The sequence below is a fragment of the Leptodactylus fuscus genome, chromosome 4, assembly GCF_031893055.1.
Source record: "Leptodactylus fuscus isolate aLepFus1 chromosome 4, aLepFus1.hap2, whole genome shotgun sequence".
NCBI lineage: Eukaryota > Metazoa > Chordata > Amphibia > Anura > Leptodactylidae > Leptodactylus > Leptodactylus fuscus.
Window position 1 is genome coordinate 119,540,195 of NC_134268.1, and position 25,332 is coordinate 119,565,526.

Sequence of the window (25,332 nt, forward strand, 5' to 3'; positions counted from 1 at the left end):
GATATTGATGACCTATATATTAAATATAGGCAATATATAACAGTCCCAGAAACCTCCTTTTAATGTGTTCTGCTTTCTTTAGGATCTCTTGAACTTGCTGACGTATCCTCTGAACTTCCTGGCTTAAAGTGGATGCCTGGAATCACTAATTGGAAGGCAAGTGTTTTAACTCCATGTAAAAGTGACTTGTGTTCAAATGGAATGCAATCGCTGTGCTGACAAAAATTCCTTGGTTTGTTGCCTTAGACTAAGAGCTATAAACTGCTTCTACTTTGATTCCTATTTCTGGTTTGCTTAGGTTATGTTCACACTGAGGACTTTTCTCTCTGTTGGTTTCAATATAACAAGCGGACAAGCATTGTTTGGGTTCCCACGGTGGACCTGAACAATGGAGATCCCAGTGCAAATGTGAACCTAGCCTTATTTGCTTCAGACACCCTCACATCAGCACAATGGACCAGAAGCTACTTTCTCCTACTGGAAAAGTGGTGTTGCTGGTGGTACTTGCCTCGGCACTTATGGTCTAAAATAGAAATGCCTATTTCTGATCTGCACAAGAGGGTGCTTGGCTTGGTGTTTATCTCTGCCTGTTGGTAGGAAGGCTCCCAAATGTTTCCTGCAACTGATTGATAAGCTGTTCTGCATCAAGAGCCGAACCCATTTGCTGCCTGAATGTGTCATTCTAGTGAGAGAAAACAATCTGAAAGTAACGTAAAGCAGCATATTTAAAAGAATATTTTCTCTTGTCAGGTAATGACAAAAGAAGGTCAGTGGTTTGACAAGTGGGATGATGTGCCCACAAGCAGACACACCCAAATTCGGCCAACTATGTTTCCACGGGACGAAGAGAAGATGAAAGAAATGAACCTACACCGTTGGTAGGTGGCTTTTAGCACTTTATGTAAACTATGATAAAATGAGTATTGTCTCTATATGAAATGCCTGTGATTGTTTCTCCCCTGGTGGCACATTGGTTAGCACTGTTGCCTTTCAGTTCTGGAGTCATAAATGTGAGTCCAGCCAAGGACAACCTCTACATGTTCTCACTGTCTAAACCTTGCGTGGATTTAGATTGTAAGCCCTGTCTAGGACAGTGTTGGCAATATTTGTAAAGCACTGCAGAATAGAAGTAATCAAAATAATACATTAAAACCTATAGATCTTGAATGCAGACAGGATGCGAGTGCTGTAAGTATGTTTGACAAGCAGTAATAGAATGTCTGTGAACATAGAACTTTTTGGCAAGGCACAAGGCTTTTTTATTTTTTTATTTTTTTTTTGTCTCATCTCGTCATAGGACATTCTCCCAGAAGCTTTGTGGCTTGTCAACGTATAGTTTGGTTATTACTTTTGTCAGATTCAAGTTATTTTTGTGACCATTGTGGGTTTTTCTCTCATTAAACAAGGGGTACCAACAATTTGTCCACATGTGTACATTTTCAGTTAGATGTTTCAGTGTAAAACACTCATATAAAGCATTCCATTACATTAATCCTTAAAGGGGTTGTCCCATCACAAGGATCCTATCTATACTGCTTGTAAATGTGAATGTAAGACTTTTCCTAAATACAATGCTTCAGCAAAAATGCTTTGTTTGGCCACTATCTCACTTTATTCATTTTTTTGTGGCCACAGCCCTGACCTAGCTGCTCCTGAGTCAAGTGATGTGTCTGCCTGCTCTCAGGGGGGAGGGAGGAGGGGCTAAGTACACGGGAGCGAGCCTGGAGGGGGGGTTAGTTTACCCTTTGGGGGACAGGTGAAGCCAGCAACATCGCTATGTGCCTGCCCTGCATGAAGACAGCAGCGGCAGAATCGATGCTGCTATTCCGGGGCGGGGGGCCGGAGGAGCGGAATAACAGCATCGCTTCTGCCGCTGCTGTCTTCATGCAGGGCAGAAGCATAGCGATGTTGCTGGCTTCACCTGTGCCAGCATCTAACTGCCCGGCATCCGCTGTAATAGGCGGATGCTGGGGACTGTTAGACGCCGGCACAGGCACATCGCTATGCTTCTGCCCTGCATGAAGACAGCAGCGGCAGAAGCGATGCTGTTCCGCTCCGGGGTCACATATGCAAAGCCAAGCAGCGAGATGCCGCCGGCCCTGCGTGCAAGCTCATACACCAGTCTAGCCTTCACAATGCTAATACAGACCCGCAGGGTGTCGGGTCTGTGTTCGCATTGTGAAGGGTAGACTGGTGTATGAGCGCGCACGCAGGGCCGGCGGCATCTCGCTGCTTGGCTTTGCATATGTGACCCCGCCCACCAATGACGAGACAAAGCCAGAAGATTTTAGAGGAACGAAGACGGGTAAGTATGCGACGTGGGACAACCCCTTTAAAGGGGTTGTCCTGTTTCAGACCAATATTAAGTGACTATTATTATTTGTATTTTGAACAGTAGTTACAATCCTCCAATCCTCTAGGTCTTTTCTTACGGTCATTCATTCTGCATCATTCCGATACAAATCAGTCCATGGACATGTGCGACCACCCCGGGAGAACCGTGCAGGAGGCTGGACTGTCACGGTGACCTTACAGGCATCAGAACTCCCAGGAGAGGTGCACAGGGAAATAGGTAGAGTCAGTTAGATGTGACGCCAGTTGGAGTATTGGGACACCCGCTGGTCCCTGGGCTGAGATGGTGAAGTGGGTGCCAGTGCTCTACTCCAACAAAGAGCTTTAGCCCAGGGCTTAGCTGCAAGGAAGGCAATGTCCAGGCCAGGATCAATAGAAGTGCTCACTGCTTTATTGTAACAGGCATCTGCTGGTCACTTGTCCTGTAGCAGTGAGCTGTGGCACAGTGGCTTGTAGCTGGCTGACACCTTCCCCTGTATTAGCAGAGAGTCTAAGATGGCTGCAGATCCAGCTTCTGGTCTACTGCAGGGGCTCATTTACCTTGTAGAGGTAGGTGCAGGCTGCCAGGGTTATAGCTCTGCTTAGCCTGATGTAATTCCTGTCCTCTTACTGATAGTGATGGGGGCGCTGTCACACAGCTTCTCTGCCCTGCTACTGCTGTGGCAATCCTCACAACACAGTGTCTGAAACACAAGATGGCCACTGCCACACTTCTCCTTGCTTCTCCTTCCCTGGCTCCTTACAGAATACTACTTCCTCTCTCTGCTATGACTATTTCCTGTTCCAGCTACAGATCCACTCACTATAGTGTGTGTTGCTATGGAGACCACAGCTCACTAGGACAAGTGATACCAGGGAACAATAGCTTAACAACATTACACAAATGAATACAGAATGAACATGGCAACATATACAATCCATCATAACATGTAACAGGCACTTCTATGGCCAAATAACCATTAGTAACTCCTGTGAGGGGGTTACACATGTGATGAGCACAAAGGTGCACAGCTCGTTACTAGACAGATGCCTGATTACTGTGTCTATAACGAGCTGTGCACTTGTGTGTCCATCACATGACCATGGACTGATTTGTATGTACTGGAAGTAAGCAGTTTAAGGGACTGCGAGCAGAGACCTAGAAAACCCCAAGGAATTGGTAAAGAGAGTATATTGAAAAACTGGGTACTATTCCGTTATCGGGCCAGCAGCAGCGCAGTTCAGCAGCAGCTTTCGGGACAGCAGTTCAGCAGCGGGAATTACAATGACATCCGAGGACTGCTGGCCCGATGCTTGTGCCCAGTAACCAGTACATCGATGACCCCCCTCCCCCATCCTTCTCCTCCTGCCAGTGCTGCCCCCCAGCTCTCCTTACATCTTCCCCGTACCCTCTCCCCGCCACACGACTAGGCCTCACCTCAGCGCTAGTACCGAGACCGAAAGGAAAGACACCGGGGCTCAATCCAGGCCCTGACAAGAAACACGCCGACTATAGGAACGGTGAGCTACAGCGAGCCGGAGGGACAAACTTTCTGCAGCGTCCGGCGGCTATCTAGTAGCATTCATTGCTCAAGATTTACGGTGAGGCCTATTACAGGGAGAGGGTACGGGGCAGATGTAAGAAGAGCTGGGGGGCAGCACTGGAAGGAAGAGGAGGATGAGGGCATCGATCGATGTACTGCCTACTACACACAAGCACGGCCTCTATCATCGGGCCAGCATCGGCTTAGTCATGTGGCGGGGAGAGGGTACGGGGTAGATGTAAGGAGAGCTGGGGGGCAGCACTGGAAGGAGGAGGAGATGGAGGGGGGGTCATTGATGTACTGGCTACTGGGCACAAGCATCGGGCCAGCAGTCCTCGGATGTCATTGTAATTCCCGCTGCTGAACTGAACTGCTGTCCCGAAAGCTGGTGCTGAAATGCGCTGCTGCTGGCCCGATAACGGAATAGTACCAAAAACTGTTTAACTTTTCATTACACAACAAGAATATTTGTCTCTCAATATTGCTCTAAAACTGGGCAAATCTTTAAGTTTAGTTCTGCAATCAGTAAATGGAAATTCACATTAAGGATATGTAACTAACGCCTTAAACTTTTAATTTTGGGATTTCTCATATTGGAAATTTGGATAAACTAAATTGATTCATGCCTAATAATTATGCATGCAGATTTTAATAAAGGATGTAGATGTTTTGGACTACACACACTACTCACTATAACTTTTCTATAACAGCCTAAGAATATTGCCACATCATCAGAACACTGGTGGATTTTTTGTAGCAGTATTAATAAAGAAGGCCCCTATGCCTTGGAACAGAAGACAACCCAAGGTAAACTGTAATATAATATTATAGAAGTTTTATCTTTCAAATTAAGTTAATTTAACTGAAAGTGTTTTTTGGTGTCCATTTTTAAACTAGATTGACTTTGCAACAAGCTGTTGTACAATTCATTTTCATTTTATTGCAATCCTACAAAATTCTGAACTTAGAGGTTGTCCAGGTTAAATCATATTTTATCATTAGGCCGGGGGAGCTTAAAATAAATAAATAAAATACTCCCCTGTCACCATTGCTTTGGTGTCCTCCCAGAGTGGTACAGTCAGCTGCCTTCTTGCTGATGAATTTCTTAACTGCTGAGGCCAATCAGCGGCCTCAGGAAGGGAACCGGGGACAAGGTAGTGACTATTCGCCTGGGCATGATACTGTCGACCTTCAAGGCCATCCCTTATGCCCAATTTTATTTACGCCTCTTCAACTGGCAAAGCTAGGACACTTCTCTGTCTCTGTCCATTTGACCGCCTGCTGACACCCTTGTCATTCCCAGGTTGGCCTTCTGACCTTTGTATTTGTTCCCTCCTCTTTCTTCTCCCCCGCAGGGCCTGGTACGCAGAAATTATGTTCCTGCTGACAGACGATCCTTTTGGGTCATAAGACTCTGCAAACGGATAAGCACTTGATTGCTTCAATGGCTATTATTCCTCCCACCCTCTGGAATTGCTTTTGGATATCCCATTGTTCTGCCTCCACCCCCCAACCCACCCTCTTTTCCCTGAAAATTATACGTGCTGTAAAAACCCTTTTTCACGCACTGACACACTCAACAATGCCCTTGATCAAAGTTGACTCTGTTCGTGGGCATTAACTCCGGGTTTCTGCTGTACATTACAACGGAGACCCAATACAGTAACTATGCTGGTGATTCCACCTTTGGTGGGAAGGAGGGGGGTCATGCTCAACAATGCCCGTGATCAGGGTCCACACTGATTGCTGGTATTAACTTCAGGTCTCTGCTGTACGTTAAAGCAGAGACCTGGTATGATAGTCATCTTTACGGACCCAGCATTCACTGTAATCTCACAGCAGATGTGGCTGTGAGCTCGTTTTTGGAGTAGAACTTTTATTTCAAGCCTACTTCAAAAAACCTGAAAGATCTACCTAGGGCTTTTTTTTTTTTTTTTTTTTTTTTTTTTTGGAGAAACTCGGTATGTAGCAAATCTCAGTTGTATTGCAGTCTTTGGGACATTTAATCAAGAGCTTGAAGATTCTAGCCCCTTGGGGGAGAGCTAATAAAATGGTCTAATAAAGTCTTTAAAAATCTAACATAAACCCTAAAAATTAAAATCATCCTCCTTTCTTTAGATTTTAAGCAAACAACAAAACAAACTATGGAAGATGGGGGAGTTGAAAACGAAAATCAATAAAATGGCTGCAGGGGTCAAAGGCATTTTGCGTAGTAGTTTTGTGATATTTTATTTATGTTAAATGTTGTCACTGCTCTATCCTAGATGAGCTTTGATGTCTATTTTTTCCTTTCTCTTTTGTTATGCTGATGTCTTAAAAATTACGTGAAACTTGACCTTATTTTTTCTTGCAGGCACTGCGGAGGGCTCCTGCTGCTGTGCCAGATGTACCAGTAGTTACTGAAGATGTTACAGAAACATTATCTGAGCCAGCAGTGGTTACAGATGATGTGGAAAATGAGGGCACCAAACCTGGCAGCCATGCAGAGACGGAGTCTGTTAACAAGGACAGTGTGTGTGGGTATGTTATTGAAAGGCACTCCGTGTAAACCTGTCGCTAACATGTCTAACCATGCACCCATGTGTCATTGCATGACAATGGACTGATTTTTATACACTGGAAGTAAGCAAAGAAGCAAGCAGAACTGCAGAAATTGAAATTATATTGGAAAGTCATTTACCTTTTCATTAGAAGCAATAACATTTTCTGAAACTTCACAACAGTCACATAAAACAAAAACCCTCCCGAGCATCACTTTTCTTTGTTGTATCAGATTTTGAATTTACATCTCAAACCAATATTGCTGGCACACAAGTCCAATGTCTTATGTACATTTTAACCCTTTAGTGATCTAACACATTTAGCCTTAAACCAGTAACTTTTTATCCCCCCCCCCCCCTGCATTCTCGCATTCATAACTTTTTGCACTTCGTTTCAATATAGCTTTACGATACCTTGAATTTTGTAGATACATAAGACTATTTGATCAGTTTTTATTACTTTTGTTTTTGATTTGTGAGATGATGAGAAAACAACATCAATTCTGGGATCTGAATTTTAAGGTTTATGATGTATAATAAAAAACACCTTAATTTTATTTTAGGGGTTGTTACAGATTTTTTTTCTTTTCATTAACAAGAAGGGAGGAAGTTGCTTTTTTTTTTTTTTTCTTTTCTTTCCCTTTTCTTCCTTGTAAAATGACTTGGATGCCGTGGTTATTGATCACATCAATAATGGCAAGTTTGCTTTCTGATTGATTTATGATTGACCTCCTCTGGGGTCATGTAAAGTCACAGGGACAGGAGAAGAATTCAGTAATTTTCTGCTGCTCTTGCACTGTCTGCTCAAGTTTTCCTATACACTGTGCAGCAAAATATGCATCTTCACTTTAACCAGTGAGATCTCTAAATCCTATATAGGCTATAGACCTGATCATCTTTTAAATTCAAGATTCCTGAATCTAAAATAAGACCGAAATTGCGTCCGTAGACTACCCAGGTCCAGAGAGACAGCACCATTTAAAGTTAGAGGCTCTGAACGGTTTTTTTGGTGGATAAATTCATTTATCCTGTAACTATTCCCTCGATTTATATAACTCAGCTGGTATTACGTTTTTTTTCTCCTCATTTGGGTCATGTGAGGTCAGGGTGACCCACTCACAAGGGTGTCACTATCTCAGGCACCAGCCCTTTCTGTATGATTCAAACTGCATGGAATGTACCACACAGGCTGTCAACCGGGAAACACAATATGCTATCACTAGTTACTGCTGAAAAAGCGTGAGTTATACCACAAATCTACACCAGTCCCTAACTGGCCTAGATGTATGACATGGCGCCAACGTTAGTAAAAGGCCAGTGCAGCTTAGTAATTCTAACAAGTCATTTGCCTGGATGGGAATACATTTAGACTGGGGTAAGGATCACAAATCTAAGTAAAGGAGAGTATAAAGGAACTAAATATATCTTGGGAGCAAAATGCCTCTTTCTCTACTAATCGAGCTCCTTGTTCATTTTAATAAAGCTTGAATCTTTTTCTTTTTATGTGTACAGACCCCCACCATCCAAAAAAATGAAGTTATTTGGCTTTAAGGAAGATCCCTTTGTTTTTCTGTCTAAAGATGATCCCGTTTTTCCCCCTATACAGTAAGTCATTATTTTTGCTCTTGCAGTTGAGATGTGCTTTATATAAACAGTAATAAATGCCCTGAGATGTATGTAGGAGTGCTCAGCGCATAAATCGTCTCAACCCTTCCATTATACAGTGTGTCACATAAAAAGCAGGTCCCCTACAACGTTATCTTTCCCAATGTTTTTATCAGTCACTGGTTTGGTCTCTTCTGCTCACTGGGATGTGGCACACTGTAGAGTTACTGCACAAAGTTGAACATACTATTTCAATTTTTTTTTTTTTTGGTTGGAATCCTAACTAACCTCTTTATTTACAGGAAATTCTATGCTCTACATCCATCTTTTCCACAACAAAATCTCTTGACACGTACCCAAGAAGGGAAGAAGAAACAGTTGTACATGGTTTCGAAGGAGCTGAGAAATGTGCTGCTTCATAATAGTGAAAAGATGAAGGTATTTTTTTTTTCTTTTCATATCTCTCTCCCATTTTACCATTAGGCTGGGGTCTCAGTTTTGGAAATTGCAGAATGCCAATTTATACTTCTGAACTTTCTGTGGAAAGCGCTGCAGGAAGAGCCATGATGCGTTGCTGCCACGGTTTTCCTGCAGCGCCTTTTTTGCTGCAGGACACCACGTGGGGTCTTAGCATTAAATGGCTAGGTCTCATCCGTTCAACCTTCTCAAAACGCATCAACTTCTGTTCAGTTATTTGCTGGAGAAGTCTTAAGAGTCCTTCAGAGAAAAACTATTGCTTTGCTATGGCTCTGGCTGTCAGATTTTATTTATTGTTTTTATTTTTATTTTTTTTCTATTCTGAGCCATGCGAGAGCTTAATGTAGGTAGGGCTAATTGTACTTCATAATGGTTCCATTTATTATTCTCTACAATGTACTGGGAAGCAGGAAAAATTCAGAATGGGGCGGAAATGGAGAAAACTTGTTTATGCGACTTTCTTATAGGGTTTGGTTTTTACAGCGTTTTCCTGCTTCTCCTTTACTGATTCTGTAGGTGCGTGCTCTTCTCCCAGTGCAGATCTGTTCTCTGCAGCTATGATCCACCTCTACTGCACGTTCGTGGGAGCTGCGCAGTGCAGGTGCATTATCGGCAGCATGGCGCACAGCAGCGCTTGGAGAAGAGGGTGCACCTGCAGAATCAGTAAAGGAGAAGCCGTCCCACAGGAACAATCCTGGAACTGAAGTATGATGGAGTAGATAGGAAGAGGGGGAGTAGTAGTGACAATCCATTTCCAGAAATGGGGAAACAGATCATCACTGGATAATCAGAAAATTTCCCTGGGTAAATATACATTTTTAGTTACGTTATTTAGAAAGACAGAGGGGGGAGGGTGTTTAGATTAATGTAGGGCTGGCCATTAATCCTGGACAAACGGCAACATTGTATATAGCAAGATATGAACAAAATGATAGTTGAATATTACTAAATAAACACTGGGATTTAAAAAAAAAAAAAAAAGTACAGTGGGTGAAATAAGTATTGAAAGCGTCACCAATTTTCTAAGTAAATATGTATCTCTAGAGGTGCCATTGACATAAAATTCTCCCTAGATGTCTGTAACAACCCATCCAATCCATACAGGCAAAGAACCAATAAACCATAAATGTCCATAAATTAAGTTGTGTAATAATGAGGAATGACACAGGGAAAATGTATTGAACATACTTACTGAAATTTATTTAATACTTTGTTGAAAAGCCTTTTTGGTAATGATAGCTTCAAATCACTTCCTGTATGGAGAAACCTCATGCATTTCTCAGGTGTGATTTTGGCCCATTCCGCCACACAAACACTCTGAGTCCTGAAGGTTCTATCACTCATTAAGTCAATGCCTCAGAGACTGCAAGCAGTTATAAACGCCAGAGGTAGTGCACAAAGTACTAGTGATGTGCTGGAATGTTATTTAGTTTTTTTCATGATTCCATAATTTTTTCCTCAGAATCGAGTGATTACATAATTTATTCCCTGTGCTTGTTCTAAAAATATGTTATTGGCTACCACAATTATTTTTCTTGATTTCTTTTAGCGTTTCTTAAAGTCAGAAAGTTGCCATATGAAATGCCTTTAGTTTTTTTCATGGCTTTTTTTCTACAAAATTAAATAACTGAAGGAACATCCTCAGGGACTGGTGATTCCATAATTTTTGCCAGGGGTTGTAGAAGATGTCAATCACATATACACTAGAAGCCTCAATCATCACAAACAGCTAACCCCAGTTATATATAGAACCACACAAAAGAAAAGAACAAGGGGGCCCAAGAAGCGCAATTAAAGCAATTCATTAGAGAAAATGTTTATCAATGATGTTCTGTGATTTTATTTACTGAGCACTCTTTTGGTACATGCACTGGTGGTAGTTTATATTGTGACAGACTCACCTATTGTTGTCTTGTGCATAGTTTCATACATTTAGTATATTTTTTGGACCCGTTTTTGACTCTATGCATTATATACTCCAATTTCTTAAGGAGTTATATGTTATATGGGCTATATTGCTATAGGGGTATATTTATAGGCATCCAACATCTTGTATGCTCAGACACATAGTTTAGTCTGATACCTTTTGTCATTTACTGATTGCAGGTGGGTAATTGGTACATATTTCTATGGCCATATAAACTTGATATATTTCATTAAAGGGGCTCTATCACTAGGAAAAGTCATTTTTAACTAATCACATCTTTGCATAGCCTTTAGAAAGTCTATTCCACACTTACCTTTAGTATGTAGATTGCCTCAGTGGTTTCTGAATAAGTCCGTTTTTATTCATATGCTAATTAGTCTGGTGCACGATACATCGTGCACTCCTCTCCTGTTGTTTCCTATGGGAGGCTGCTGCTGCTGATGACTCAGCTTCCTGTTTGCCTCACCCATAGGAGATAATAGGAGAGAGGAGGCTGCTGGGAACTTCCTGTACTGGCTGAAAGCTCATTAGCATATGAATAAAAACGGACTTATTCAGACACCACTGAGGCAATCTACATACTAAAGGTAAGTGTGGAATAGCATTTCTAAAGCCTATGCAAGGGTGTGATTAGATAAAAATCACTTTTCCCAGTGATAGAGCTCCTTTAATTTTATCTATGTTACCCTACTGCATATATATTATGTATTGACATACCGGTTGTGTGCACTTGCTTTATGTCTTTTATCTTCTCCTTGGTCTTTTTTTTTTTGTACAATCTGCCCCCGTTGCTATAGATCTCTTATATTTTATATGATATACTAATAAACATGAATATGTTTTAAACATTTTCTCTAATGAATTGCTTTAATTGCGCTTCTTGGGCTCCCTTGTTCTTTTCTTTTGTAGAAGATGTCAACCACACAATATAGAGTGTACAAAGTTGGCTTACAACTTATTACTGAAGGGCATACTTTTAAATCTGGTGAGCACACAGCACATAGATACACACACCACTAACACCAGCACCCAGTTTTCCCTCAACTAACATAACAGGTCCCCACTTCATCCTGAGCTAATAGCCAAAATACACAAGCTAACAACCAGCATCAAGGGTCTTCATGTCTTGCAAGTCCCTATTCTGAGTTCAAAAACACTTCACTGAAAAAGATCACATTTGCGTGATATTAGGTACATCAGCGGTTCACAGCAGGATGCAGACAAACCCAACTGGAAATGGTAGAATTTGGCAGCCAGCCGAAACATTATATAGTAGGTTATAAAACTACTTATGCATGATACATTAATTAAAATGTTCAGATTGGCATGGCAACAGTCATGTTAAGAAATAGATTTTCCAAATGATGGATCTGTATTTAAATGTACTTTATCTAAGTAAGTGCATTAGATTCTATATTGTGGACTCCATCACTTGTGTTTGAAGGAAAGCATGTTATGTATCATTGTAGATGAAAATCTGTTACTGATGGTTTGCTAGCAAAATGAAACTAAATGTCTCACCTGTAAAGACTTTTTTTCCTCCATGAAAATGGACGTTCGTATACTTTAAAAGAAAACGGTTTGCTTTCAAAAATATGCTTTGATTTAATTTACAGGTAATAAACACTGGCATAAAAGTGCTGTGTCGAAACAATGATGGGGAGCAGTATGGCTGTGCCTACAGGCTTGCACAAGAGGTAATTTGAAAGAAAATCTGTGTATTTCTAGTGGTGCATGAGAAACATCTTTAAACCCCCATCCCACAGATGCCCAATTAAAGTGCTTTTCCAGGTTTACAGATTGATGTCCTACTCCAGGTTTAAGTCACCAAAGACTGGCATGGGCCTGGGACTATTGCTGATCAGCTTATTGCAGAGACAGCAACATTTGGGTGAAAACCAAGCAGACTGTACTGTACATGTATAGCAGCTGTGATATTGCAGCACGGCCCCACTCCTGGCCTGCGAATTACTGCTGCTTCAAATAGCTTGGCATCCTGGATATTGGTCTCCACTGTTCTTGTGTTTTGGGGGGGTGTTTTTTTTTTTTTTTTGTTTTTGTTTTGTTCTTTTGATTGACCTATACTAAATAACTTGATTTTTTTTTGGTGCTGTTTATTTCCATTTTTAACGTTCAGGGGCCAAAACTTACTCCCCTCAACCCCCTCCCTTTCTCCACAATCTCAAAATTTGCAGTTGTTTTTATGAAGAATATATATTTTTATTTTCCCCCTGCTCAGAGCTATGTGAGGAACTGCTGGAATTGTGCTTGTACATCACTTAATATGCCATGTGATGCAGTGGGAAGCTAGGGAAAAAAAATATGAATGGGAAGAAATTTGCTGAAAAATTGCAATTGTGCCAGTGTGTAATTACTTTGTTCACTTTTTTTTTTGTTTTAAATGCAAGATACAAGCCCATTACAGTTGTATGAGGGTTTTTGTTTAGTTTCTTTCTTTTCCGTGAGGCAAATTGTAGTTCTTTCTTGGTACATGCAACAACTGTTTGGTTGCTTTTTCTTTTTTCCAGTTTCTTGTGTGGCAGATGAATGAGAAACAGCACTCTTACCAATGTGTGTGTGTTTGTTTTTTGTTTTTTTTTGGAATTCATTGTATGGGGTGACATGAGAATTTGTAGTCAAAACTGCAGTGATGCAAACTGTTTTTGGAGTGGTTTTTTTTTTTTTTTTTTTTTTTTTTTTACACAGCTCTGTACAGAGGAAAAAGAAAACTTGCTTCAACATGTCTTTTTCCATTTGCAGGGAATTTATACGATTTATCCATTTATTAAGTCAAGAGTTGTGACTGTTTCTGTAGATGATATAAAGGTTCTTCTCACTCAGGAAAATCCCTTTCTGAGTAAATTCAGCAATGAAACTCAAAAGCAAGCTAAGGATTTACGTAAGTAAATAATTGTAGTCTAATACTATTAGGCTGGTTTCACACTACATCTTTAAAGGGGTTGTCCAGGATAATTTTTTCTATTATTATGGTAGATTGGGAAAGGTGAGAAAAAAAAAAACACTTGCGCACATGTCCCTGGTTCTCCGGTGCCTCCCAGTGCAGTTCGGTCCTGCGGCTCCACTGTTTTCTTCTAGTGGAAGTCCCCGCCACATGTTACAGTGAGGCTAATTAACGGCCTCAGAGAAGGACATGGGTTGTCATAACTGGTGAGGACTTCTGGCAAAAGACAGCGGAGCAGCAGCATTGGGACCACACTGGGATCTTGGTGGGGCTCAGCTCCTGCAGAATTTCTGTGCAGTTATTTCCACTGCAGCACTTTGATGCTCTCTGGTGGCCATAAACTAGCTTATGGGCTACTACCCTTTCTCTTTGGACCCTTATTCCACTGCCATGTCTCATGCAAAGAGTCTCACCATTCTCTGGCTGCTGCCACTTGTTTTACCTTGCACCTACTGTAATATAAAGCTGCCATGTGGCTTGCCCGAGCCCATCTGCTCCCTTTACCTGCCTCCTAAGCCTGCCCATCACCTTAGCAGCCTTTTCTTCCGGTCTAGTATAGTGTCTGTGAAGAGGGTATAGCCTAGAGGCAGAGCTAGCATCTTTTGATATTTCTAGTGGCCGCACCTATACCCGTGGTACTGTGTCCTCCAATGAATACGAGAAGAATTTTTACGGAGAGTAAAAATCCAATGTTTTTGTCGATGGACAAATGACCTTCAGGGGCATATTAGTCCGTCCTGATCATGGCAAGTGCTCAGTCTGTTCTCCACAATTTCTGCCCTTTGACTCCCCCTTTACTGATAGCCAGTTTTCTGTCCAGTTTAACCACATGAGGACCGCCGTACGTAAATTTACGGCCTCATGTGCTGGTACCTAAAGACCGGACTATTGCCGAAATACGTCCGGCCTTTAGGTACCTTTCTGGCGGGGGGAGGGGTGCGGGGGGGACAGGGGTTAGGTGTTACTAACACCTAACCCCTTCCTCCATAACGTCCAGTCGGAACTGAGTCCGACTGGACGTGTTAACCCTTTCGATCGCGCCGTCAAACATCACGGCGCGATCGAAAGGGATCCGCCGATATTTGAAAGTGATCGGCACCCCCCGCGGCGAGATCAGATGTCAGTAGAAGGTAGTCTGGGGTCTGGCCAGTGACCCCAGACTACCGGAGCCCCACATACCTGGTGATCCTGCCAGGCGGGGGAGGAAGTGAGCGATGTGTCTCACTTCCTCTGCAGCTTACAGGACACGAGCAGGCTCATGTCCTGCTCGTGTCCTGTCTGCTACTGTGCTGAATCAGCTGATGCTTTCATCAAAGCATCAACTGATTCAAGTGTCCTAAAGGGACACATGAAAAAGTAAAAAAAAAAGTTTTAAAAAAAAAAAAAGTGTATGAAAAAAGTAATAAAGTTCTAAAGTCCAAAAATCCCTTTTTTCTATACAAAATGAATTATATAAAAAAAAGCACTAAAAATTAAAAAAAGCAATGCATATTTGGTATCGCCGCGTCCGTAACAACCTGTACAATAAAACTGAAATAATATTTAATGTACACGGTGAACGTCGGGAAAAAAAAACGGAAAAAACTCGCCGGAAGTAATGATTTTTCGCCATCTCACCATACAAAATATGCTATAAAAAGTGATCAAAAAGTCATATGCATCCGACAACAGTACCAATAAAAAGCACAGGTTGTCCCGCAAAAAATAAGCCCTCAACCAACACTGTCAACTGAAAAATAAAAATGTTACGCCTCTTAGAAGATGCGATGCAAAAAACATTGATTTATGTCCCCAAATGTGTTTTTCCTCTGCAGAACTAGTAACACATAAAAAAATAATATAAATGAGGTATCGCCGTAACCGTACCGACCCGCAGAATAAAGGGAACATGTTACTTATACTGTACGCTGCATGGCGCAAAATTAAAAAAGTAAAACTCAATGCCAGGATTGATTTTTTTTTTTTTTAAATCCAGCAAAAAAGGGTTAATAAAATGTATTCATAAAGATGTAGACACCCAAAAATGGTGTCATTACGAAATGCATCTCATCCCGCAAAGAATAAGCCCTTATATGGCCGCGTCACCAGAAAAATAAAGAAAATATAGCATCTCACAATGTGAAGACAAAAACCCTCAAAAATCGCCAAATTATTAGAATACAACTGGCGGCGTCAGGAAGGGAATATATAAGCTGTGCAAGCGAATATCAGGGGACACCCCAGATTTACAGCTTATGAGGAAACAGACACCAGAAGTGACCCCCAGAGTGACCCCCAGAGTGACTCCCCCAATCATAGGAGCTACTGGGACATAGTAGGGAATTTGGTGTTTGCAATGTCCTCCGCAGAACTTATATATTCCCTCTTCGCCATCCGCTGTGCAGTCACGTCCGGGATACTAATACTCACTACACCCCCTGATAAATTCTTTGAGGGGTGCAGTTTTCAAAATGGGGTCACTCCTGGTACCCCATGGAATCCACTTTTCTGGTACCTTACAGGCTCTACAAACATGACATGGCGTCCAGATACCAAACATCTGAATCTGTACTCCAAAAGCCGCATAGCGCTCCTTCCCTTCTGCGCCCTGCTGTACGTCCAAACTGCAGTTTATGACACATGTATGACACATGTATGACACTGGTGTACCCCGGATAATGCACGTAATGTCATATGTGGGTATAAACTGATATTAGGGCACAGCCAGACACAGAAGGGAAGAAGGGTCATTTGGTTTTTGGAGCACAGATGGTTTGGTTTTTGGATGCCATGACACTTTTGTAGAGCTGAAACGCTAGTAAAGTGGAATCCCCTGATATGAGACGTTATTTTGGAAACTACACCCCTGAAGGATTTCTCCAGGGGTACAGAGAGCATTTTTAACCCCCAAGTGTTGCTATAACTTATTATCCATAAATGAATACGAAGCGGATTGTGAGAGGTGAAAATGACCATTTTTCCAGGAATACGTCCTTTCAGTGCGTAATATGTTGTGTCCACCTTGTATCAGAGATGAACGCTCTAAAAGCTGTTGTGCCTGGGATACCCGTTTAACAGTTTTTGGAGTGTCTCTGCTGACATAAGTCGGGCACAACATGTTGCACGCTGAAATGGCAAATCTGTAAAATTTTCATTTTTAACTTCTCTATCAGTTGCGATTTCATTTCTGGAAACTAAATAAATGCAACACTCAAGGGTTAAAAATTCTCGCTACACCACTTGATAAATCCTATCAGTGGGGTAGTGTCCAAAATAGGGTGACATGTCTGCGGATTCCACTTTATTGGCAATTCAGGGGCTTTGCAAAAGTGGCATGACGTCCAAAAACCAAACTGTGCTCCAAAAACCAAAATAGCGCTCCTTCCCTTCTGTCCCCGGCTGTGCCCAAACAGCCGATTCTACCCACATATTGGTATTAAGTCCGTTATCCGGGGTACACCAGTGTCATACATGTGGGCATACACTGCTATTTGGGTACCCAGCAGGGCGCAGATGTGAAGGAGCAATATGTGCTTTTGGAGTGCAGATTTAGATTCTTCGTTTTTGGACACCATGTCACATTTGCAGAGACCCTAAAATTGCCCCTACAAAATGGGGTCACTTCTTGGTGAATTCCAGTTTACTGGCACCTCCAGGGCTCTGCAAAAACAACATGGCACCCAGAAAGTCCCTCTAAATCTGTACCCCAAAAGCTAAAACGCACAGTGGTCCTTCCCTTCTGAGCCCTGCTGTGTGCCCAAGCAGCAGTTTACACCCACATATATAATTTTTTGACCCCCGGGATGGCCCCTTAATAGTTTTAGGAGTGCAGGTCTCTGACAACACAAAGTGGGTGCAACGTATTGGGCACCGAAATGGCATATTTTTAAAAATTTAAATTTTCATTTTGTACATTAAATTTTTGGGAAGCATTTTAGGCTCAAAATGATAATACCTCTTGATACATTCCTTGACAGGTGTAGTTTCTAAAATGGGGTCACTTTTGAGGGGTTTCCATTGTATTGATACTTTAGGGGCTCTGCAAATGCGACATGGCACCTGAAAACTATTCCAGCAACATCTGCCCTCCAAAATCCAAATAGCGCTCTTTCCATTCTGAGCCCCACCATGTACCCATACAGCAGATTATGGCCACATATGGGGTATTGCCGTGTTCAGAAGAAATTGTGTAACAAACTGTGGGGGGCTTTTAATTCTTAAACTATTTGCAAAATTAAAAATATGGCGCTAAATGGACGATTTATTGGGAAAAAAAGTAATTTTTCATTTTCACGTCCCAATGTTAATAAAATCTGTGAAACACCTGTGAGGCCAAAATACTCACTCTACCCCTAGACAAATTCTATGAGGGGTGTAGTTTCCAAAATAGGGTCACTTATAGGGGGTTTCCACTGTATTGGTACTTTAGGGGCTCTGCAAATGCAACATGGGACCTGAAAAATATTCCAGCAAAATCTGCCCTCCAAAAGCCAAATAGCCCTCTTTCCATTCTGAGCCCCGCCATGTTCCCATACAGCAGATTATGACCACATATAGGGCATTTCTGTGTTCAGGAGAATTTGTGTAACGAACTTTAGGGAGCTTTTTCTCCTTTATCCTCTTGTGAAAATTAAAAATTTGGGGCTAAATTGACAGTTTGTTGGAAAAAAAGTAATTTTTCATTTTCATGGCCCAATGTTAATAAAATCTGTGAAACAGCTGTAGGGTCAAAATGCTCACTCTACCCTTTAATATGTTCTGTGGGGGGTGTAGTTTCCCAAATGGGGTCACTTTTAGGGGGTTTCCACTGTATTGGTTCTCTAGGGGCTCTGCTAATGCGACATGGCACCTAAAAATAATTCCAGCAAAATCTGCCATCCAAAAGCAAAATAGCGCTCCTTCCATTCTGAGCCCCGCCATGTTCCCATACAGCAGATTATAGCCACATATGGGGTATTGCCGTGTTCAGGAGAAATTGTTTAACAAACTGTGGGGGGCTTTTACTCCTTTAACCCCTTGTGAAAATGAAAACTTTGGAGATAAAGTGACATTTTAGTAATTTTTCATTTACACATCCCAATGTTAGTAAAATCTGTGAAACAACTGTAGGGTCTAAATGCTGACTATACCCCTTGATGAATTCTGTGAGGGGTGTGGATTCTAAAATGGGGTCACTTTTGGGGGGGTTTCCATTGTTTTGGTACTCTAGGGTCTCTGCAAATAAGGCATGGCGCTGAAAATTATTCCAGCAAAATCTGCTGTTCAAACACCCAGTGTCGCTCCTTCCCTTCCATGCACTGCCGTGTGCCCAAAAATCAGTTTACACCCACATGTGGGGTATTTCTGTGCACGGGAGAAATTGCACAATAAACTGTCAGATGCATTTTCTCCTTTAACCCTTTGTGAATGTGTTAATTTTGGGTCTAAATGAATGTATTAGTGAAAAAAAATGAAATGTCTAAATTTCACTGCCATATTATTTTTATTCTTATGAAATGCTTAAAGGGTTAACAAACATCCCAAATGCTGTTTTGAATAATTTGAGGGGTGCAGTTTTGAAAATGGGGTAATTTATGGGGGTTTCTATTATACAGGCCTTTATAATTACTTTCAGAACTGAAATGGTCCCTAAAAAATTGGTTTGGAGAATTTTCTTGTAAATCTGGAAAATTGCTGTTACACTTGTAAGCCTTGTGACGTCCAAAATAAATTAAAAGACAATCAAAATATGATGCCAATATAAAGCAGAGATATGGGAGATAATATTTATTCATGTATTTGGATGGTATGACTATCTGCCTGAAAAGCAGATAATTTCACATTTTGAAAATTGCAATTTTTTTCAAATTTCCATCAAATTTCCTAGTTTTTTTTATAAATAAATGCAAAAATATTGATTAGTGTTTACCACTAACATGAAGTATAATGTGTTACAAGAAAACAATCTCAAATTCATTTGTGTAAGTTAAAGCGTCTCAAAGTTATTGCCATTTAAAGTGACACATGTCAGTTTTGAAAAAAGAGGCCTGGTCTTTAACATACTTTTGGGCCTGGTCCTTAACCGGTTAACAGTGACAGTGCTGACATTTCTGTATGTGTAGTAGCAGGATGGATTGTGCACAGTATGCTCCAGCTTATTAACATGTCACTAAAGCCGATGTTCACAGGATGTAGAGTGCTGCACATACCCTCACCCCCACAGTGCATGCACATGGTCTCCACAAAGCTGACAATGTAAGACAGCAGAAGGTTTATCAGTCAAACAAAGGAGGAGAGACTGAGCATTTGCTGCGATAGTGAAGGCAAGTGGGCTCTTGTGGTTCATTAACATATCGGATAAAAGTGGTTTTCTATCTTTACAACTTGGTCCACCTTAGCACGAAAAAAAAAAATTATATTTTTAGTGTAAAATTGAAAAAGGAATAAAAAATGTAATCTGCAACAGTTCCCCACAAGAGCGCTGTCTTCAAGTCTGTGACATTTGGTGTTATACAGTATATACATAAGAAGAAAAAAAAGTTACCTGGAGCCCGTATATAAAACTTCCCAGAAGGGGGCTGAAGATAAACAGTTGCAGCTCTTACCCGGACACCAACCAGTGAGGTGGTGGAGGTTAATGAACAAGAAAATTAAAAATAAAAACCCGGGATATCTATAAAGCGCTACTGTGACAGTAAAACAGAAGCCAATTGCATGCAAAAATAAAACCAAATGATTGAGTCTTTATTGGAATTGGAATCAATAAAGACTCAATCATTTGGTTTTATTTTTGCATGCAATTGGCTTCTGTTTTACTGTCACACAGTAGCGCTCTATAGATATCCCGGGTTTTTATTTTTCATTTTCTTGTACAGTATATACATGTTATCCAGGAGGAAATTGGGCAGTGCACCATGGTGGTCCTCAGTTTGAATCCACCTTTGGGTGACATTGGCATGAAGTTTTTGTATGTTTTCTTTCACATAGTCTTTTATAATTAAACTCTGTATGTTTTCACTAAGATTATATTTTTTCTATGGATTCTCAGTTCTGTCTGTCTTGGCTGTTGTGTAACGCAATTGTGTTCAAGAGCTTAAAAACACTGCAACAGAAGGCTGTGGGATTATAAAGGCCAAATCTATGTTTGATTTCTACTGCACACCACATAAAGCATTTCTTCTCGAGCGTTGTCAGCGTGCCAAGCTCTATTTTATAACCACAGTTCTCTCTAATTGTATTTTAACTTATCTTTTCATGTTTCATAGACTTCCCACAATACTTGTTTAGAACATTGTAATCCTGCAGCACTGAGTAGTTTGCTTTGGCTACAACAGAATTAGACTATAAGTATGTACAGTGATAAATATATTTTTTTTCTGTTTTAATCATTTCAGCTATGGGAAGTATCATCCTAAAATATGAGCCAGATCCACAGTAAGCAAATTTACATTGTAATATGTAACATAACTTTTTGTTTTTTTCCATGCTTTAAAAATATTTTTATAGGTAATGTGTTAGATGACTTTATGCACTACATTTTGCTTATGTATGCACTGGACACTTTATTATAGACACCCATCTAGTAGCGCAGTGGACCTGACATTCACTAGTACAGAGGGCCACAAGTGTGCCAAGAAAACATTACAATCAGCAAAAAAATGGGCCAAAATGGTAGCTAAACCACCTTGTATAGAGGGTGTATATTGTATATTCAAAAATTTTATAAATGTTAAGCTTTATTGTTAATAGTTCATCAGTGCTGATTTTCAAGAAAGCATTCATCCAAACACTATTACAGCTCTACCAGCCTGAATTGACACCTGACAAGAAAGGTTCAGCAGGAATCTGGATTCCAAAGGGGAGTTCACACTACCGTTATTAATGTCCATTGTTGTCTTCCATCACAGGATGACGGCAACGGACATTAAACTGTTGCAGAGAGCGGTCACAGACGAATTCCGTGTCCGTTATGTTGTTTACATTAGTGACTATATCTTCCGTCATGCTGATTATGGTCAGTGGGAATGGACACAGTATCAGTCTCTGACTGTTCTCTGCAACAGACAGTAGTAGTGTGAATGCTGCCTAACTAGGCAGTGTTTTTCCAGTGTTCTCATGGTTTGTGTTCGCTTGCTCACTGGGGTTATGTTTCCTTTTAGACAGTAAAGACACTGTAAAACTCTATTTTTTGTTTGGCCAATTCCCTAATGGATATATCATCAGCCTGATAGAATTTTTAAGGCACTGACCATGGTTGCATTAATATAAAAAGGTGGTGTAGCGGCTAACGAAAGAGGTGGTGTAGCGGCTAACGAAAGAGGTGGTTCTGCTCCACCATCTTCTGTTAGTAATGCATCCATGGTCGCTACCGCAGAAAACCTGTAAGGGGGCATTTACATGGAGTAAAATGGCGCTGATTCTGCCATGATAACTCTTGGCAGAATCGGCGCTGATAAAGACTCCCATTGAGTTCAATGGGTTCATTCTTTTGCGTGGAACACATTGAAATAAATGGGAGTCCTTTTTTATCAGCACTGATTCTGCCGAAAGTTATCGTGGCAGAATCAGCACCATTTTACTCCGTGTGAATGCTCCCAAGGCTGATACACTGCCTGAAAAGAAATTAATAAGCCTCTCCCCCCACACCCACCTGCAGTTATACCCATAGAGAATGCAAATATGTGTTGTGTTTTTCCTCATCTCCTTTTGTTAAGTGTGTATGTTTGTGTGTGTTGGATGTTTCTCTTTGACATTGCATTATAAAACATCACAGGGTTTGCAGTTGCATGTATATGTGTGTAATTTATATATAATGTATAACTTTTTTATTTATACTTCAAATACATATTTTTCTAACACGTTGTAAATAAAAGAATTTAAAAAAAATATATTTATATATATTTTTGTTTTTTAAGGAAACCTGACGCTCTCCAGTGCCCCATTGTTCTGTGTGGGTGGCGAGGTAAAACTTCAATTCGTTCCTTTGTGCCAAAAAATGAGAGAATGCATTACTTGAGGATGATGGGAGTAGAAGTCTTTAAGAACAAGGAAACCACAGAAGATTTGTCTGCAGAACCTGAAGTCAAACTCCTTCAGCAGGACGTTGAGAATATGGATTCTGAGAGCATAAAACAAAATCAGGAAGAAGAATTGGCAGTAGATGGGGATCTAGAGCCTGAAACAGTTGATGGTAGTGTAAGTGATGGGAAGCAAGATGAAGTCTCAGCATGTACAGATGAGTCTGCTGCCAATGGCACAAATAGTGAAAAGCACTAAGAACACAAGCAACCAGTGCAGTGGACCAAATCACCTTTTATGATTTTGACTTCTACTTTTATGTAAGAATGTGTTTGTTTTTTTTCTGTAAGGTTTAAATTTTGACACCTGGGGTTTAAAAACAAAACAGAAACTGCTTATGTATATTTTAAGTTTGTTCTTAAAGGGGTTGTCCAGTTTCAGCAAATAATTTTGTCTGTATAATGGAAAGTTATACATATTTCCTTTGTACTTTCTGTATAAATTCCTTCCTCAGGTTTCTACATCTTTGTCTGCAGTCATTCACTGGATAAAAATCAGACATTGGTCATGTGATGTACAGTCCATGGTCATATGATGAGTACACAGATGCACAGCTCATTATATTCACAGTACAGTACTCAGACATCTGCCTAGTAACGAGCTGTGCACCTGTGTGTTCATCACATGACCATGGACTGTATATCACATGACCAGCGTCAGATTTTTATCCATTGGAAAGGAGCAAAATAGATAACAGCAAGCAGAAGTCTAGAAAACCACAAGGAGTTGATACAGTAAATACACTGGAAGATTGTATATTTTTTTCATTATACGAACAATACTTGCTGAAACTTGACAACCACTTTAAGGAACCAAATAAAAAACATTTCTTAAGGTTGATTTGCGAAGTTGTGTTTTTTTGTTACGTGTATATATATATATTTTTTATGGATTCTCTGTTCTTCTAGTAGTTTAGTAAAATTTCTGTAATTGACCTGGGGAGGTGTATAAAAGTCACAATTTGAAATTGTACTTTTGTACTCATTTCAAGCACAAAGCTACAAATTGTGATAATTTCAAGAGAAATTGGAGTCCTTTAAAGTTCACCTCTAATGATAAAAACAAATTTGGTAAATTTGTTACATGTGAATATAAGAAACTTCATAATTTCCTTCTCTGCTTATTAAGCTGTCCTCCTTATCTTTACACAGACTTTATCTGTATAGAGTTAGTCTCCATACTCTGTTTGACTCATGTAGGTCAATGGAGAACAGAGGAGGAGGAAGTTGCCAGCTAGTTGATTGATTTATTACCTAATTCAGATAGTATTATCTTAGTAGGTACATTGGTGTCAAGACCACTCAGTCTAGCAGTGATTAGCAGCTGCAGTTACCGTATATACTCGAGTATAAGCCGACTTTTTTAGCACATTTTTCATGCTGATAAAGCTCTCCTCGGCTTATACACAACTCAAGGTCCACGGAGCACAGACAACTGGAAGGGGGAGGTCTTTTAGTGCTACTGCTCTGTGATTGGCTTGTCATGAGGTCACGTGACTGTGATGTCATCAAAGGTCCTGTAGCCATTGGTATGTAACATCAGCAGATAAGGTTGAGTCTAAATCCTAGTAGCTCCGCCCACACCAGAGTCCAATCACATGGTCATGACGTCATCAGAGGTCCTTTAGCACACTAGGATTTAGCATCTACCCTGCAGATGAGTGGCCAGGATTCATTGTGTCTTATGGAAGATGTCTGTTGTATGGAGGAGAGGAAGCTACAGTAAAGTGACACACAGGGACCTTCCTTTAGTTACTCTGCCTATTAGGCATTTGGGGTTATTAATTTAGTTTCAGTAACTCCATGTGCCTCACATTAATAACAGTTAACCCCATCATGTCCCTCATATTAACTCCTGTGTGCCGCATATAAGGGTTACTAATATGTGAGACACATGAGGGTACTAATGAAGGACCTTAATTATGAACATACCTAATTATTACCTCCATATGTCCCACATAACAGTAACTCTTATGTGAGGCACACAGGGGGTTAATGTGAGGGACATGATGGGGGTTAACTGCTATTACTATGATCCCCATGGAGCTACTAAGCTGCAATACACATGACCAGACTTTTTTTTTTTTATCTGCAATAGTGGATTTCCTCCCCTCGGCTTATACTTGAGTCAATAAGTTTTCCCAGTTTTTTGTGGTAAAATTAGGGGTCTCAGCTTATATTCGGGTCTGCTTATACTCGAGTATATTCGGTATTTGTGTGTCTTTATCAGCAGCCTACTCTCTCCAATAAGATATATTACAATGTTTAAGTTCACCTTTACTATTCATAATTGGAGATATGCAGTAACCAAATTTATGCTAAAGTAAGATTGGCGCTTCTATATTTTGAGCCAATTAATATATTTCTATATTCCATTGGTATAATGTGACTGGCATAGATTTCAAATCTTATATTTCATGCCAGTTAAATGGTACCAGTTAAGGTAAATTTTGTTATGTGTCACATACCTTTTAATAAGTGACATCAGGGGTACAAGAGGCAGTATCTCTGCTGTGTGCCAAAAATCGTAACACTTTCATGCTTTGTACTCCAGAAAACTGGCATACAACTCAGATAAATTGGCCCCTATGCTCCTATAATATTTATGGGGAACTGCAGTTTTTATTTCAATGCCACAATTTTTTTTTAAACTTGTTTTATTGAGAAAGAATATAACAAATTACAGTACAAGAAAAAAAAAAAAAGCCCTAAGAGATGGCAAAGTGGGTACACAATCCAAAGCAACCTTGGACCAAAAACTCTTGTCAAACAGAACAAGAACCAAAAACCATGCTGCAAAGTCTGTATTAGTAATTGAAGGCTTGCAAAAATCATCCAGTAGAAAGTCCAAATTCAGAAAGTCAAGAGAGGTAGCAATCTCCATCTAATCTGCAGAGGACGAGAGTAGAAA

The 25,332-nt window shown here is 40.5% G+C and overlaps 1 protein-coding gene across 1 annotated transcript in view; it reads left to right on the forward strand.

Annotated features, from left to right (window-relative positions):
- Positions 1–22,689, forward strand: part of NSUN2 (NOP2/Sun RNA methyltransferase 2) — a 44,639-nt gene extending 21,950 nt beyond the window's left edge. The window contains exons 10-19 of the mRNA XM_075271046.1: positions 83–156; positions 751–878; positions 4,586–4,682; positions 6,229–6,395; positions 7,928–8,020; positions 8,323–8,458; positions 12,041–12,121; positions 13,185–13,323; positions 20,739–20,778; positions 22,260–22,689. Of these exons, the coding sequence (XP_075127147.1) occupies positions 83–156; positions 751–878; positions 4,586–4,682; positions 6,229–6,395; positions 7,928–8,020; positions 8,323–8,458; positions 12,041–12,121; positions 13,185–13,323; positions 20,739–20,778; positions 22,260–22,620 (1,316 nt within the window). The 3' untranslated portion in view covers positions 22,621–22,689. The remainder of the gene's footprint in view (positions 1–82; positions 157–750; positions 879–4,585; positions 4,683–6,228; positions 6,396–7,927; positions 8,021–8,322; positions 8,459–12,040; positions 12,122–13,184; positions 13,324–20,738; positions 20,779–22,259) is intronic.
- The last annotated feature ends 2,643 nt before the right edge of the window (positions 22,690–25,332 follow it).